Source organism: Amblyomma maculatum, chromosome 1 (genome assembly GCF_055883805.1).
Source record: "Amblyomma maculatum isolate TAMU_Amacu chromosome 1, ASM5588380v1, whole genome shotgun sequence".
NCBI lineage: Eukaryota > Metazoa > Arthropoda > Arachnida > Ixodida > Ixodidae > Amblyomma > Amblyomma maculatum.
This window is the reverse complement of record NC_139344.1, coordinates 77,796,266-77,812,988: the sequence shown is the minus strand read 5'-3', so window position 1 is coordinate 77,812,988 and position 16,723 is coordinate 77,796,266. Positions and strand designations below refer to the sequence as shown.

General features: G+C 46.6%; 1 protein-coding gene across 1 annotated transcript in view; it reads right to left on the bottom strand.

Annotated features, from left to right (window-relative positions):
* The window catches only part of LOC146202859 (protein spaetzle 5-like), a 130,986-nt gene extending 114,932 nt beyond the window's left edge, over window positions 1–16,054 (bottom strand). Inside the window, exon 1 of the mRNA XM_084588383.1 lies at window positions 15,809–16,054. Coding sequence (XP_084444509.1) covers window positions 15,809–15,865 — 57 coding nt within the window. The 5' untranslated portion in view covers window positions 15,866–16,054. The remainder of the gene's footprint in view (window positions 1–15,808) is intronic.
* Window positions 16,055–16,723: the final 669 nt, after the last annotated feature.

The window sequence follows — 16,723 nt, the reverse complement described above, 5'->3', positions numbered from 1 at the left end:
ACATACATACATACATACATACATACATACATACATACATACATACATACATACATACATACATACATACATACATACATACATACATACATACATACATACATACATACATACATACATACATAAATACATACATACATACATACATACATTCCTTAATGACCATGCACTAGAATTAAATGATGCGCAATAAGAGAGTAAATAGGGGCGTGTAATATTAACAAGAATTAACGGTCCTACAGTAAAGCGTTCCCGCTTATGTCTAGTATAAACACCATTAATCTGAGCTCTCAGTTGCAGGCGTTATGCACGGCGCGCCGTCAATTTGAGCTTAAAGTTGGGAAAGGGAGTCAGGAAACCGGGGAAGGGGCCCGGGCTAGAGAGAGGAGCGGGGCGAGATTCAATTTACCACGATTGCAAACAAGCACGTTGCAGGGAGTTCTTGACGGAAACTACACGGCGGCGCCGACTAGTAATGCGATAACAAGCGCTGCAATCAGACTTCAGGAACATCACAAACTTTCCAAGGTGTCGCCGTCCCCCCTCACGAGCAGTATCGATTGTGCCTGCCCAGTGGCGCCGTGTCAGACGCACACTGCAACTGACTCCGTATTGAGGCTCACTGCATCGGAGGTAGTGTGACGGCGGCGTGATGCAGAGTGCCAAGGACCGCTGCGGTTCAAATGCGCAAGTCGATGCTACGCAGGCGTTCAAACCTAAGTGGCATTGTTTTCGCAATTCTCCGTGACGTGAAAGTTTGTTCACTGTCGACCAAATTCGCGCCGACGGTTGTCGGCAGTTCAAAGAATGCTTCTTCCAGTGACTAACGGCATAGGGCACATTTTATTAGGGGAGGCAATAAAACGCCTGCTTGTCAGCCGTGGCATAACAACAAAAAGAGGGGCTGCTTAAAGCCCGTGGCTGAAATACCGAGCGTTCGTGATCTGGGTGGTTATATCCCGCACAAACAACTGGCTTTCCATTTTTTGCTTTCCATTCTCATGTCCTGCCACATACATACATACATACATACATACATACATACATACATACATACATACATACATACATACATACATACATACATACATACATACATACATACATACATACATACATACATACATACATACATACATACATACATGCATGCATGCATGCATGCATGCATGCATACATACATACATACATACATACATACATACATACATACATACATACATACATACATACATACATACATACATACATACATACATACATACATACATACATACATACATACATACATACATACATACATACATACATACATACATACCGCCCGCCGGGGTGGCGCAGTGGTTACGGCGCTCGACTACTGTTCCCAAGGACGCGGGATCGAATCCCGGCCTCGGCGGCAGCTTTTCGATGGGGGCGAAAAGCAAGGCGCCCGTGTGCTGTGCGATGTCAGTGCACGTTAAAGAACCCCAGGTGGTCGAAATTACCGGAGTCCTCCACTACGGCGTCTCTCATAGCCTGAGTTGCTTTGGGACGTTAAACCCCACAAACCAACCAACATACATACATGCATACATGCACACATACATACATGCATACATGCACACATACATACATACATACATGCATACATGCATACATGCACACATACATACATACATACATACATACATACATACATACATACATACATACATACATACATACATACATACATACATACATACATACATACATACATACATACATACATACATACGTACGTACGTGTGCGTGTGTGTGTCCTGTAAAGCTCTCTGGTGGCTTCAGGCCTGCATGCAGCCAGGACAGGATTTTGTCGCACCCCTAGCTGGCAGCAGCTGCGTCACCTTTATCATCCGCTCTCTGGGAACCTATCAAAAGGTGTGTCTACATGCGTGCCCTTCCGTGAGCGTCTAGCGTGCTTGCACAGTACCGCTCATTCAGTCCAACCCCGTTCCAGACAAGGTGCACTGACGGATGTCAGGATGATTCGTCAGTTGCGATAATGACATGAAATTTCAAGCATGTACATACAAAAGAAATATAGAAGCATCATTGATCTGCTAGTTTTGACATGGTGATAAGCTATGAGGATCATATTTGATGCACTGTAGTTATATCGTAACACTCGCCGCTGTTGGAGACGTGATATGCCAAAAAAGCGATCACGTGCGTTTTGTTGGCCCAGACACCACATACTCCACAGTGCCCTGAGAAGGTAAGAATAATGCATGGATGTGAACCTCGGAAATTTTTCGTAGCCCCTGGAGAAATGTGAATGGGATTGGTCGCCATGACGGCATCTCACCTGCCCATTCGTCGTGTAAAAAAGGCGAGGCTTGTCTTACGTGTTGCGTGAATGTATACCACACTTTTTTTGGTCGTTGTAGCATCGCCAGCACCAGCAGCGTTTCTGATACATTTCGGACACCTAGACTGACGTGTTCATCGTAAACATGTGAAATGTTAACACCTGTGTCCGTGGGGAACTCATCTGACTTGGATAACATCGCACCTTACCATAATAAGCGATAAAAGTGCGCAGACCCAAACCTTAGTATTGCCTGAAAGATGCTTTCAAAACGTTTTTCACTTCCAATTTGAACTACATCGGGCGAAAAAGACCTTTTCATCCTTCAGCCGGCTAGCGGCTTTTCAACCACGGAGCGGAATATAAAATTGGTTTAACACTTAGCCCCTTCATGGATCACTGCCTTGTCGTGGCGGAGGGGCTTGCGAAACTCGATGAAGTCGTGAGCTCTGCTGTGTAGGGCCACCCAAGATAGACAGGTCACGGCAGAGAGTTCTGACAAAATGTGATTCACTGGAGAAGGTAATGGCAACCCACTCCAGTATTTCCTGCCAAGAAAACCCTACGGCCAGTCACAATACCATTAATGATATGGCGCCAGAAGATGAGCCCCCCAGGTTGGAAGGCGTCCCACATGTTACTGGGGATGAACAAAGGGCGATTCCTAGTAGCTCCAGGACGAATGAAGCGGCTGGGCTAAAGCCAAAAGGACGCTCAGTTGTGGATGTGTCGGGAAGCGACCGGAAAGTCCGATGTTGCAAGGAGATGTATCACATAGCAACATGGAATGTAAGATCTATGACGCAAGGTAAACTGGATATCGTCAAGCGAGAAATGGACAGATTGAACATTGATATCTTGGGTATCAGCGAGCTCAAGTGGACCGGAATGGGAGAATTTAACTCCGGCGACCATTATGTCTTTTATTGTAGGCACGAATCCAAGAGAAGGAATGGGGTCGCTCTCATAGTAAACAGAAGAATGGGCAAAGCAGTGCTAGGGTACAACCCCAAAAACGACCGAATGATTTCACTTCGGATCCAAGGTCACCCTTTCAACATAACAGTTATCCAAGTCTATGCACCGACCACTACTGCTGAAGAAGCTGACGTTGAGAGATTTTATGCGGACTTACAATGCCTTTTAGACCGCACCCCATCATCAGACGTAGTTTTTCTCATAGGAGACTGGAATGCTAAGGTAGGGAGTGAAGAAATATTTGGAATTACAGGCAAGTTCGGTCTTGGTGAGCCAAATGAAGCCGGGCATTTGCTAGTAGAGTTTTGTCAAGAAAACAACCTGACCATAGCGAATACTCATTTTCAACAGCACAAGAGGCGCCTGTACACGTGGACTTCACCGGACGGTCTGTACAGGAATATGATCGATTATATTATTGGCCGGCAGAGATGGAGAAGCGCTATACAAGCAGTAAAAACAAGGCCTGGGGCCGATTGTGGCACCGATCATCAGCTTCTTGTTGCTAAGATTAAGCTTCGATTGAGGAAAACGCAAACTGGAAGGCCTTTCAGGTATAATCTGGATCAAGTTCCATTAGAATATGCTGTGGAAGTGAGGAATCGATTTCAAGAATTAGATCTAGAAGACAAAGAGCCCGAAGAGATGTGAACTGATGTTCGCGATATAATACAAGAAGTTGCTACTAAGGTAGTTCCAAAGCAAAAGAAGTGCAAGAAAGCAATCTGGTTATCTGAAGAGGCTTTGCAAATAGCTGAGGAAAGGAGGATCGCAAAAGTTATGGGGGAAAGAGAAAGATACAAGGTTCTCAATGCGGATTTTCAGAAAATAGCAAGGAGAGATAAGAATGCCTTCCTGAACATACAGTGCCAAGCAGTTGAGGACAACAGCCAATTAAGGAACACAAGAGCTCTGTATAAGACAATCAAAGATATCAAAGGAAGCTTCTGTGCTAAGCTGGGCGTGATAAAGGACAAACAAGGCAAGGACCTCACTGAAGCCGCAGAGATAAAGAAGAGGTGGCAGGAATACACAGAAGAACTGTACAAGAAGGACCCGAATGTGCAAACCCAACATAAGACGGTTGTGATCACTGATCTCGAGCCGGGCATCCTGAAGAGTGAAGTTGAATGGGCCTTAGCCAGCCTTGCTAAGAACAAAGCTAGCGGAATTGATGGCATTCCAGCTGAGTTGCTTCAAAACCTCAACCATGATGCTGTTAACATTCTGCATACATTATGTCAGAAGATTTGGACAACCCTGCAGTGGCCACAGGATTGGAGGAGGTCAGTTTACATCCCCATTCCAAAGAAAGGCAGTGCCAAAGATTGTTCCAACTACCGCACTATCGCGCTTATTTCGCATGCTAGCAAGGTGATGTTGAAAATCCTCCAAGGTAGGCTGCAGCAGTATGTGGATCGGGAGCTTCCGGACGTGCAAGCTGGGTTTCGCAAGGGCAGAGGAACTAGAGACCAAGTTGCCAACCTTCGCTGGATCATGGAAAAAGCAAGAGAGTTCCAGAAACCCATCTACTTCTGCTTTATTGATTATGCGAAAGCGTTTGACTGCGTAGATCACAGCAGATTATGGCAAGCTCTCCAAGAGATGGGAGTTCCAATTCACCTCATCTGTCTCCTCAGGAACCTGTATAAAGGGCAAGAGGCCAAAGTCAGAACTGGCCATGGTCTTACTGATTGGCTTCCGATTGAGAAAGGAGTGAGGCAAGGCTGCATACTGTCGCCCTGCCTATTTAACCTATATGCAGAGTGCATCATGAGGAAAGCCGGTCTGGACGAGTCTTCAGCTGGAGTGAAGATTGCTGGAAAATGTATCAACAACCTTAGATATGCGGATGATACCACTTTAATGGCAGAAAGTGAAGCGGAACTCAAGAGACTTCTGATGCGCGTACAAGAAGAGAGTGAGAGGTTTGGGCTTAAACTGAACATTAAAAAGACAAAGATCATGGCGTCTTGCCCTATCAAGTCCTGGAGCATCAAGGGACAAGAAGTGGAAGCTGTGACAGATTTTCTTTTCTTGGGCTCCAAGATTACCTCGGAAGGAGACTGCAGCCATGAAATTAGGAGACGCCTGCTTCTGGGAAAGAGAGCAATGGTTAGCCTTGACCGCCTAGTAAAGAGCAGAGACATTAGTCTGCCAACCAAGATCCGTATAAATCGTGCTATGGTCTCTCCAGTTGTGATGTATGGATGCGAGAGTTGGACTGTGAAAAAGGCTGACCGCCGAATAATTGACGCGTTTGAATTGTGGTGCTGGCGAAGACTCTTGAGAGTTCCTTGGACTGCCAGAAGATCAAATCAGTCGATATTGTCGACCATAAACCCTGACTGCTCATTGGAGGGTCAAATTCTAAAGTTAAAGCTCAGCTTTTTGGTCATCTGATGAGAAGAGAGGAGTCGCTGGAGAAAGATTTGATGTTGGGAAAGGTTGAGGGTCGCCGGAGAAGGGGTAGGCAGCGAACGCGATGGTTAGATGGCATCCTCGAGGCACTGCAGATGAAGTTATGTGATGTTAGGAAGATAGTGAAAGACCGGAATGCGTGGCGTGACATGGTCAATAGGGTCACGAAGAGTCGGACACGACTGAACGACTGAACTGAACTTAACACTTAGAGCAGAGCAGCCTTTTTCAGAAGGCGCATAACGGTCATTTGATCATTTAGTTTTGCGTATAACCGTGCTAGCATCATGGTGTCAGTTTAGTCCAGTCTCAAGAGGAAAACAACTGGAATAATGTTCAACGACCCGCAGTAAGCAGGAAGGAAACCATGTGCATTCTTGGCTCCTAAAACGGCGGGATCCATGAGCTTTCCCGCGCGTTTACGGAGCAGTTCCAGTCAGTATTTAACGGCCTTGGAGGTGCGTGCTTGTGTTAAATTCCCCGGTGTTTGGCGGCCGGCCAAGCACTGCGTCAGTCGACTAGGGCATTGCTTATGGCAGCTCCAGGGGTATGAAGGCCTCGTTTCTTGTTACAACCACGCTTTTACGTGATGTGCTCAAAAACTGACCTATTGTTTTGTTTCATGGATGACTCATTATAGACTGTCTTACGTAATCACTGCAGCAAAACATAATGTAGCCTTGGAAAAAGAAGGAAACGCTTTCTTATAGCGGAGGCTAATTTAAGACCGACAAGCTGCCCCGGTTCCTTGTACCGCGGTTAGTGTTGATGGGACTGAAGTGCTTGTTTAATACGTGTGAATAAAGCTGTGTGGTCTGCTATAGTTGTGATTTGAGTCGGTCACACATCAGCGAAGGAAGGGAGCGATTGTTAGCTCCAACTGTTGGCAAATGAGTTTCTTTGTTTCGGGAAAACCTACAGCATATATGAGAAAAAGGGTATCTCAGTGAAAAACTGACATATTGGGGGCTGGCTCTGTGGGGAACCATGCATTGTGTGCAGTGCGACTGGTTTTATGTTCTAGTTAGAGCCTCTTGTAACGGTTATCATTATTTCCTGCTGAGCTATTTCCAAGGGAAGACAAACATCCAGTACGAAGAAACTACGTATATTGCACTTGCCTGCCCAACAATGACTTCGTGGAAAATATAACAGGTCTCATACTTGACTAGAGATTCGGCTACGCTTAACGCCTCCCTGAATGGCCCATATGCGTAAGCAATGCAAATACATCCATTATCCAATGTGTCTTTATTGGACAGTTCTGAAAACTTGGAGGAAAAAGAACTGTGTATTAATCAGGTTAATAAAACGTCTTCGTCAAAAATGCGCAGCTTTGCGAATACATTCTTGGATGTCTGACAATCTTCGTCACCTTTGTTACCCATGTTGGAGACGAGGCACCGAGATATGAAATGATGGCTGTCTAAAGCAATTCTGTTGTGTGAAGTATCGGCCTGCGCTTCATGCGATAACATAGAGACATATCTCAAGAACTTGCTGATCCCTTTTCATTTCCACAGCCATGTCTGCACACTGGCGTAGGCCAAACTCTCCTGTCATCACTGTTGCACTGATTTTAATGTGTGGTCACCGGGTACGTATAGAAGCACCAGCGATGTGCATCGGTATGTTCAAGCATTCTGTAAAGTTCGTATGGTATAACATGGTATGGCGGAGTACATGCAGTACGACAGGGAGCCTTTCAGTACGGTGTATTATTTCGTTGTGTGGTACAGTATTTTATTACGTGGTATGGTATGACATAGTACAGTATCGTATGGTTTCTAAAAGTACAATTTATAGAAAAATACAACTTCAACTTTAAGGGACGCCTTTTATTTGTTAGGCGAGCGCGGTATATTGTAAGACACCGTTACGCATATGTTTGATGGGAACAGTCAAAACTATCGATGAGTTGCAAAAATTCGCTTTGAATGTTTTTCCTGCGCTCCCACGGAGTATTTAAATGTGCCGTAGAAAACCAAAGGGCTGCGTTTATGAGCATATTGATTGAAGAGGACTAAGCGCTTCCAATGCGTAACAAAATTTCGCTTCGATGCTTAAAAAAAAAACAAAAAAAAAACAATTAAGACCACCACAAACAACAAAAGTGGTGCGTTTTTGAAAATAATTGGCAGTAAGCTACACGCCTGGCGAGGTAAGACCTCCGGATGCTTTGACTTTTGGGGCGCAGTTATACAATACGTGGAAAATATTACGTTCAAATAATCTTCCCCAGAATTCGTCCGTCGAAAATCTGCGGTTATAAAAATGCCGCAATGAGAAACACCATTCCACATGGGTATAAACACCCTCGCGCATCACACTGCCGGAGGAGCTGACAGACGATTCCCGCCGCCTGCTGCTTCCGTTATCGTCTTCAAGCATGCACTTCTGCGCACCTGCGCACAATTTGAATGAAACTCAGATGGCTGACTGAACGGCAACGGCCGACTACGGAATTACAACGGCGACATGGCTGAGAAGGAGTCACTTCACCTCGTCTGTTCGTAGATTTTGAATGCGCGCCGTTCCTACACACGGTCGTTAAAAGCTCCAAAGCTACGTGGGTGCCGAATGCTACGGACTTAGCCGAAGATGACTGAATTTAAGAGGGTGGTGAGAAGCCGGGTCCAGGAAGCATCGACAACAATAGAGATGGAGAGCCTTAAAAATATCTGCAACTTGACGGCACATATAGCTTCGAAATGTATCGCACTAACAACAGTTTCCCGGCTTTATCGCTGTAAAATTAAGCCGCCTTCGTGTAACTGGGCACCCCGCCATAATGACAAAAAAGAAAAGACAAGAAAATGGTGGGGATTTTAGACGGGTGTATACGGTACTTCGCATAACAGTACTACATAGGAAAACACGGAACACACACATCGGACTACCCCCAGAAGGCCTGGGCGGTAAAGGGTCCCTCGACCCCTCCCCCTTTCTTCCCCTGATGACGTGCCTGATCTACACAGTCAAAGGCCACGGCGTACTACCGTGCTCGGTGCAAGGTTCGGTCATCAGCGCTGCTCTGTCGAATGCGCTTCCGCGTCCTTGCACGGGCTTCCAAGGGCACTAATGGGCCGTTCTTGTGTCAGGTGTTAGGTTGCGTTGTTCACAAACTACCGGCGGAACGAATCCGCGGTTGATGTCAGCGCTGTTACCTCGCTGGGAAAGACTGAACACATCTATTTGGTGTTATTAGGTTGCATGTGAAACGTGTTAAAGGTGTCAGACCGAATGCGCCCTAAATATTCGGTGCTCTTTTAGAGCTAATCGCGCTAATTAAACATAGGGTGCAAACCGCCGATTGGATGGGGTTATTTATATAGCATATGAATCCACAGACTGAGACAGCGCAGTTTCCACTTCACAATAAAACTGGAGAAACAGCACGGTACAAAACTCCCGCTTCTCTGCAGCGGCCGGCTGCACAACCTACTTCTCGTGATGCTGTCGGGAAGGAATATACAGCGAAAAAACTATAGCCTATGTCTTTGTAAAGTGAACTTGATGCACCCTCACAAGATCTTCAAACCTTCAGCAGAAATAAATCGATAAGTAAACCTAAAGTGGAGCGGCGCGGTGCAAAATAGGTTGCAGTACAATGCCCAGGACGTGCTTCGAAATTCAGTTCTAGGCCTTGTACCAGAATAAAATACAAAGTACGCAGGAAAGAATCTTGCAAAGTTTCTGCAAGGTTAACGACGGAAATGGGCGGCAACATCTGGTATCTTTTCTGCCTGCGGCAACCAATAAAAGAAAAAAAGAAAAAGAGGTCTGCGAGAGGGATGTGAAGCAGGAGCACGAGGAAGAGAAGGAATAATGTCTGCTTGTAGCGAACGGTTTCCCGCCAAGCATAGCGAACAGCTGGGCGCACTATTCAGTAGCCATTTAACTGTCGCGCCCCCACCCCCTCCTTTTGAATCGCCTCTCTCTTCCAACCCCCCCCCCCCCCCCCACCCCACCCCCCGCGCACACACACACACCGCAGATACGGTGCTGTTCTATCGCGAAGCCCCAGCGTTCTTGACACTTGATCAAGACAGTTTCGGCTCCACGGTGCATACTCATGCGCAGGGATATCTGTCAGGTGAAGGAGCTAAAAAACAGGGCACATGCTTCTCATGGAACCAGGAGAAAAATAACTTAAAAAGAAGATACCGAAAATGACAGCTCAAATATGATATCACTTTGGTACTTGTGAACAACACAGATTAACTTGGCAACGCAAGCGATAGCATCATCGCGATGAGCGACGGTTTGCATGCGGAGCCTGATATTATCGGCGGAGCGGCAGCCGATTGCGAGGTAAGTGGCTTGCCACACGATTACTGCGTTCGTTATTTTTATTTTCATAAAGTTTTATGCTTTTTGTGAACTCTTTGATCGTTGAAGTTTCAGGTATTTTTGCCCCTTAGTGTGACATGCGACCCTTTGACACACTTGAGACCCCCCTGACTGCCAACATTTGCGGCCTCAGGATTCTTAGCTGTGCACATTTATGCACTGCTCTGGGGTGAATGGATTGAACGGTCTGAATTTACAAAAAGCAAATTAGATAATGAGATGTTGCTGGAGGACCTATGGAATCGGGTTAGAGGATTTGAAAAAAAAAAAAAAAAAAAAAAAAGACTCGAAATAAACAGCATTTTTTTTTTTTTGCGTAGTATTTCAAAGCTCATCGGCGGTGTAATTCTCTATGTGTGCATGGTCCAGCTAACCCCATTGTATATAAGCGGTGTTGCTTGGTCCACTGGTACAGCCTTTGTCAAAAGTGTACAGCTCACAGCCACTTCGTGCGGCTTGTAATGCGTTTCCAGTGTTCTGAGTCCTTTTATGGTAAGAAGATTGTTTTGCCCTACACTCTCCAATGGGAAGAACTTCCGCTAATGCTAAATCAGCGCCACTACAAGGCTTCACTTTTGACAAAGACTGTGCATTCCAAATGTATTGGCTATTCTATATAGGTTAGGTCGAAGAAACATAAGCACACCAGTTACCTTATCCTCCACCTTTATATTCCTTCATCGCTTTTCTCCCATTGCATTTCGGCAAAGCGGCTTCTTTTGACAGTTAACTAACCCGCCTTTCTTTCTTTCTTCTCCTCCTCTTCCTTCTCCAAATAACAGCTCCGGTTTTGAGCAGGTGGTTATGGTGTCGGGTAGAATGTTTAGCCAGCAATCTACTGACCCAGCCTCCACTTCATGACGGACAATTTTGTTACTTGTTTCGCCTCTGTTTATTTTTTTTTCAAAAAAAAGCAAGGCAAGTTGTCTCTTTGACGGCTCTTGTTACACGTCACTGCCGCAAACATCATTTTGAATAACAAAATGCAACGTCTTGGGCTTATCTATTTGCTTCGCACAGATGCCAAACTACCCTGTCAATAAGCATCGCACCAAGGACTGGCGTTGCCAACTCCTAATTTCCTTTTGTCGAGCTGTCAAAGTTGCGCGACGCACCCACGCACAAAGAGAGAGAGAGAGAGAGAGAGAGAGAGAGAGAGAGAGAGAGAGAGAGAGAGAGAGAGAGAGAGAGAGAGAGAGAAAAGCATCGCCTAGGACTTCATCGCATTCAAAGGCCGTGTTTGCTTGGAGTCTTGAAATTATCTGAACCAATCACTAGGCCATTGCAGTACCTTGTCTTTTATTGGCTTTTATGTGAATTGACAGCATTCAATCCTTCCATCCCGGGACAGCGCCGAAAACTTCGGCAGTCATGGCGGTCTCCGTCATGTGTCTAGTCAAATTTAGCCCACTCAATGGGTTGCATGCCGTCCTGAGTTGCAAAATCATCTAGCTCGTGAATCGTTTCAGCAGGCCAAGATAACACGGAAAGTCCTCTCCCGCCCCCCCCCCCCCCTTTTACACGGTGAAATCACACTACACATTATGGAAATTGAATTCAGGAGCAGTAAGCTGCTTTGTTTTGTGTCACCTCGAAATTTTAACTGCGGAAACAAAGAAAATAAAAAAACAATAAACCAACTACGAACATCGGCGAGCGTTGCCGTCACAGCGTATCTATCTGCCTGTAACTATAACATTAACACTAAAGGTCAAACCATCGAATTCACTGCGGCGCTCGTCTCAGTGATGGGCTTGCATTATTTAGTTCTGGAACAGGCTGTCTGCTTACTGCTCTATGCAAATTGCCGTGCTTGCAGTTTCTTTGATTTGGCGGACTGGAGACACAACAGTATAGACTTGTTTTTCATTTATATCAACGCAGTCAAGCTTAATTAGGCTCTAGCCACTCCATGTCTGTACATCTTGCGGTGAAGTTGGTTGTCCAGGTGCCTTACCCGCCCAATATATCTTGTACTGGGCTGGTAAGGTAAGTTCACGAAATTCACCGGGGTGCAGTTGAGTTCAATTCAAGTAACATGATATGTAGCAATCGTGATGATGTTCCTGCCCGAGCCGATAAAGAAGAACCATTTCAGCCAATGTGGCCGCTAAAGAAATGACGCCGCGAATGACGTTTGTTTCTTTCAAGTGACAGGAAAAACGACTAAGTAAGAATTTTGTCAACTTTAAAAACACCTGTTTTTGCATCATCTGGGAAGACAGTTGAAAATTGAGATAAAACAGGCAAAAAAGAAACAAAGGTGCGCGATAATTGTAACGCGAGCCTTGCCAGGCTACAGTGAATCGCACATGATTCGGAAGGCGCTACAAAACGCACTAGTCGCATCAAGCACAGTGACAGCGTTTGTTTGCAGGTACTATTTCGGTTAAAGACATCCCAACAGGCACAGCATGAGCGCACAGAAAACCCAAGTCCACGCACTGACACTATCGTTTCATCCGTTGGCAAATTTGGGGCAGCAGGCCGCGGAGAAAATTTACTCTCGCATTATATTGAAGTTGTAAACGCAGCGAGAGAGGATTGCTCGGAAAACGCAGGCTGATAAATAGCGCTTTGGATTATGCTTTGCTATATCAAGAATAAAAAAAAAGAGAACTAGTGCTTAAATTTATTCAAAGCGCAAATGGAGAGGGGGTGAGGGCAAGGAGGTGGATATATGCATATTTACAGTGTTGTATAGCAAGCGTCCGCGAAGTTTTCCCCCCAGTGGTTCAACTTTAGCTACCCTATGAATCGCAGTAATCGAAAAAGCCTCGAGAGTTAGAACTGATCGTCAAAGGCGGCGCAGCCAATTCTCAGGCGCATACATGGAAGTATTCCATGAGCGCCAGATAGCGATTTCACACGGAAGCAGCTTCGTGGGAAAGCTTGGAGAAAGTGGTGGGTTAAGCTTTCAGCTTGCTGTATTTTCCTGAGCACACTACACATACAGCTGCCAACTGCTGCACTATATAGACATCTAAATCATGTGAACTTAATTTCTTTCAACCGCCGTCCGTTAAAGCAGGCTTCGCTCCGAAACCTCTTCGAACACACAGGCTTGCGTCGTTGTCTGTGACATCGCTGCGCCCTTTGTCATACGTGTGCATTCGTATCAACCATCTGCACTTGTTTTTACTTTTTTTTGTTTGTAGTAAGTTCAGAAACTTGAATATGACTCTCAACGAAGTCCTTTCTTTTTAAATATTCACCAATCCTATGTTGTGACTGTTTCTCACAGTTCAGTTGTCTTTCTCTTGTCGCAAACTAAAGCCGTTGGCAACACCTACACACACATTGCTCCTGCACTAATACCGGAAACGCCTGGCAAGAAGGGAAGATAAAAGGAAGCCCTCCTGTCACAGCCGGGGAAAGAGAGAGATCACTCGAAGCCCTCGTCAACAACGTCGCCGCCGCACGTACAATCCCAATGGCGAACAGCCGTTATAAATGAACACTTCCACGTGCTGCCCCGCCGAAGCACTCGTTATCTGCTTTGGCCTTCGTCGAGCACGCAACCTTGTGAGCACACCGCGCATGCGCCTGCCAACGCCACTTCCGATGTGCGTTGCCTCTTTATTTGTCTACTGAGTGTTGTCCCTGCTTTTGTTGCCGGCAGATGCCCAACAGCGGAAAATAGGGCAGAATATTATTAGTAAATGTTGCTCGATCTCTTCTCTTGTCACTTTGCACCAGCTAGTGATGTAAGGAGAAGAAAATGGCATGAACTGGAAATGAGCAGCTTTCTAGCAGTGTGGATAAGCTCAACAGAAACGCGCCATTACCACACCCACTCTCGCGGCGCATCATAATAATGAAATAGGATGGACAGTTGGGCGAGTTGGTACAATTGCATAGTGGGTGGAACAGCGCGAAAAGACGAAACACAAGAAGAGTCAGCGCTTGTCTGTTGTGCGTCTCTTCTTGTGTTTCGTCTTTTCGCGCTGTTACACCCACTATATAATAATGAAACCATCGAGTTGTAGGAAGAGCAGAACTATAGTCCATAATTCGCTGAGACTGACGAAGCTTCATTTTCTAGCTAGTAGTTTATTTCGCTCGCGCGCGCGCGCGCGCGCGCGCGCGCGTGTGTGTGTGTGTGTGTGTGTGTGTGTGTGTGTGTGTGTGTGTGTGTGTGTGTGTGTGTGTGTGTGTGTGTGTGTGTGTGTGTGTGTGTGTGTGTGTGTGTGTGTGTGTGTGTGTGTGTGTGTGTGTGTGTGTGTGTGTGTGTGTGTGTGTGTGTGTGTGTGTGTGTGTGTGTGTGTGTGTGTGTGTGTGTGTGTGTGTGTGTGTGTGTGTGTGTGTGTGTGTGTGTGTGTGTGTGTGTGTGTGTGTGTGTGTGTGTGTGTGTGTGTGTGTGTGTGTGTGTGTGTGTGTGTGTGTGTGTGTGTGTGTGTGTGTGTGTGTGTGTGTGTGTGTGTGTGTGTGTGTGTGTGTGTGTGTGTGTGTGTGTGTGTGTGTGTGTGTACCATAAGACAATATTTTGTACTTATTTGGAATTCAAGTCTCAAGAATACAAGCATAACAAATAACAAAAACTCACAAAGCAAAAGTGGAATGAAGTAAACAACTTGAGTAAATCTACTCACAAAGTTGTGAAATAATGTGCATATGATAGTGACAATAAAACAAAAATCCGCCACAAGCTTACATTAGTGGCGAAAGAACAGCGCAAAAAATGAGGACGAAGGAACACGCAAACACAAGACGGGCGCTGTTCTTCCACTTAGCCATGAATCAACTGGCCCAGGCAAAAGTGTTATTTTAACGCGTAAATTTTGTGCTGAAGAAAACATTCGTGCCAATCTATTCACAAGAAACCGGCACTCTTAAGCTCATTCCGACTTCAAAAGAACATGGATGTCTTATGTTTCCAAAATACATGCCGAAAGAGCTCTCAAGACATGAAGCGAGCAAGCCTATCTTCAGTTGCCCGTTATTGTGTAGTGTTATTTTAATTTCGTAATCAATGAACCTATAAATGAAGGTTTTTCTTCTGTTTTTTTTTCTTCTTCCACACAGCACATCCTCGAGTGCAGGACACGTTCTAAAACGGTGTGCCTGAACGTACTAATGCGCTGCGTTTGACATATGTACAGTAATTTATTTTTCAATATAGGCGGCTCTCCGTTTAGACCAAAAACTGGCTGTCGGAGAAGTACAAAGTAGCTGCGATCTAGCTACGGAGAAGACCTGAAGGAGAAATAATCCTTTCGCGAGTGCTACGAAACCCTCAGCAGACTCGAACCTACTAAAATGCGCGCGCAAGCACGCACCATAGCAAGCGGTTTTGGAACGACTGGCAAGCTAGAAAGGTTCTGTGATGTCATAGCTCACGAACAGGCAACCAGGTTTAGAACACGCCGCAAATATAAGAAGCGTGCGGCTCAGCTCCGGACGAGCCCTCGCGACGGCCTCGCAATTTCAAGTTCAACTGCCCATTACGTAGCACGCAGCGCGCTCGCTCGCTCACGCGCAAGTGTCCGCGTCCGCCGCAAAGCATCAAGCAAAACACACAACCCACTGCCCAGCGCGGCAGTCTTCCTAAGCTTTTCCTCGTGTGCTGTTGGCGGGATACCGGCGCTCGCTCGAGACGCGCGGCCCAACGCGTGCGACGCAGCTCTGGCGGCGGCCCCGGGGTTGGGGGCGGCACGGGCCAAGGCCCTATGCCGGACCCATCTCGGGGTCGCGGGGTCGCGCCGCGAGGTCGGTCACACTCACCGCCAGCGCCTGCAGGGCGACGATCCAGTTGAGCCAAGCCCGCTTGGCTATCGGCATACTGGAGACTGACGTTCCAGCGCTCGCTGAGGCGCACAAGAGGCAACAGCAAACCGGTTCCTTTTCTATCGACGCTTGTTGTCCTTCTGCCGGCCGCCGTTCACGTCACGGCCGCCGCACTCCTTTCTCTCCGGACGGGGGCTAGCAGGAAGAAGGACCAGCGTCGCCGGCGCCGCCGCGAAGCCGCCCCCTCCGGCGAGCAAAGGCTCCGGCGCAAATACGCCTCGACACCGCGGCACGAAGGGTCGCGGCTTGACCACTGCCGCCCATGGGGTCGGACGCACGGCAAAGAGCGCGCTCTGCCATGTATAAAAGACCGCGAGCAGTCCCAGGCACAAAAGTGGCCGGGGAAGGATCACATTCTCCAGTGCAGTGCCCACGCGGATTGAGCCGACGTGCGGTTCGTATTTACGCAATATTTATTCCACAGTGTCGCTGTTCGAAAGATTTCCTTGTTGCCGCTCGCTTCAAGACTTTAGGATGAACTATTGTTGAGTGTTCGCTGCACTCCAAAACGAAAAAAAAAAAAAAGAACAAAGGAAGCCTTCATGTTTCGAGTTAAGCGCACTAGACCTCAATGTCTTGCTGCCGCCGCTTCCATTTCAGCAAACATTGCGCCAGGTGTCGACGCATCATTCTGTTGAAACGGTTGCGCTCTCACGTGCCAAACACCAAACGGTTGCGATCTCACCTGCCAAACACCAGTCACACTTTCAGCCTCAATTTTCTGTACAATCGCTGAAGAGGTGGGCGCTGAAAAGGACATAACACCACAATCCACAACCATACCATCGCATCATCATGTCTTAGTGGCCCAGACTCCCTGGCGGCCTTGTCTTGTACGGGTTGCCCGCATAG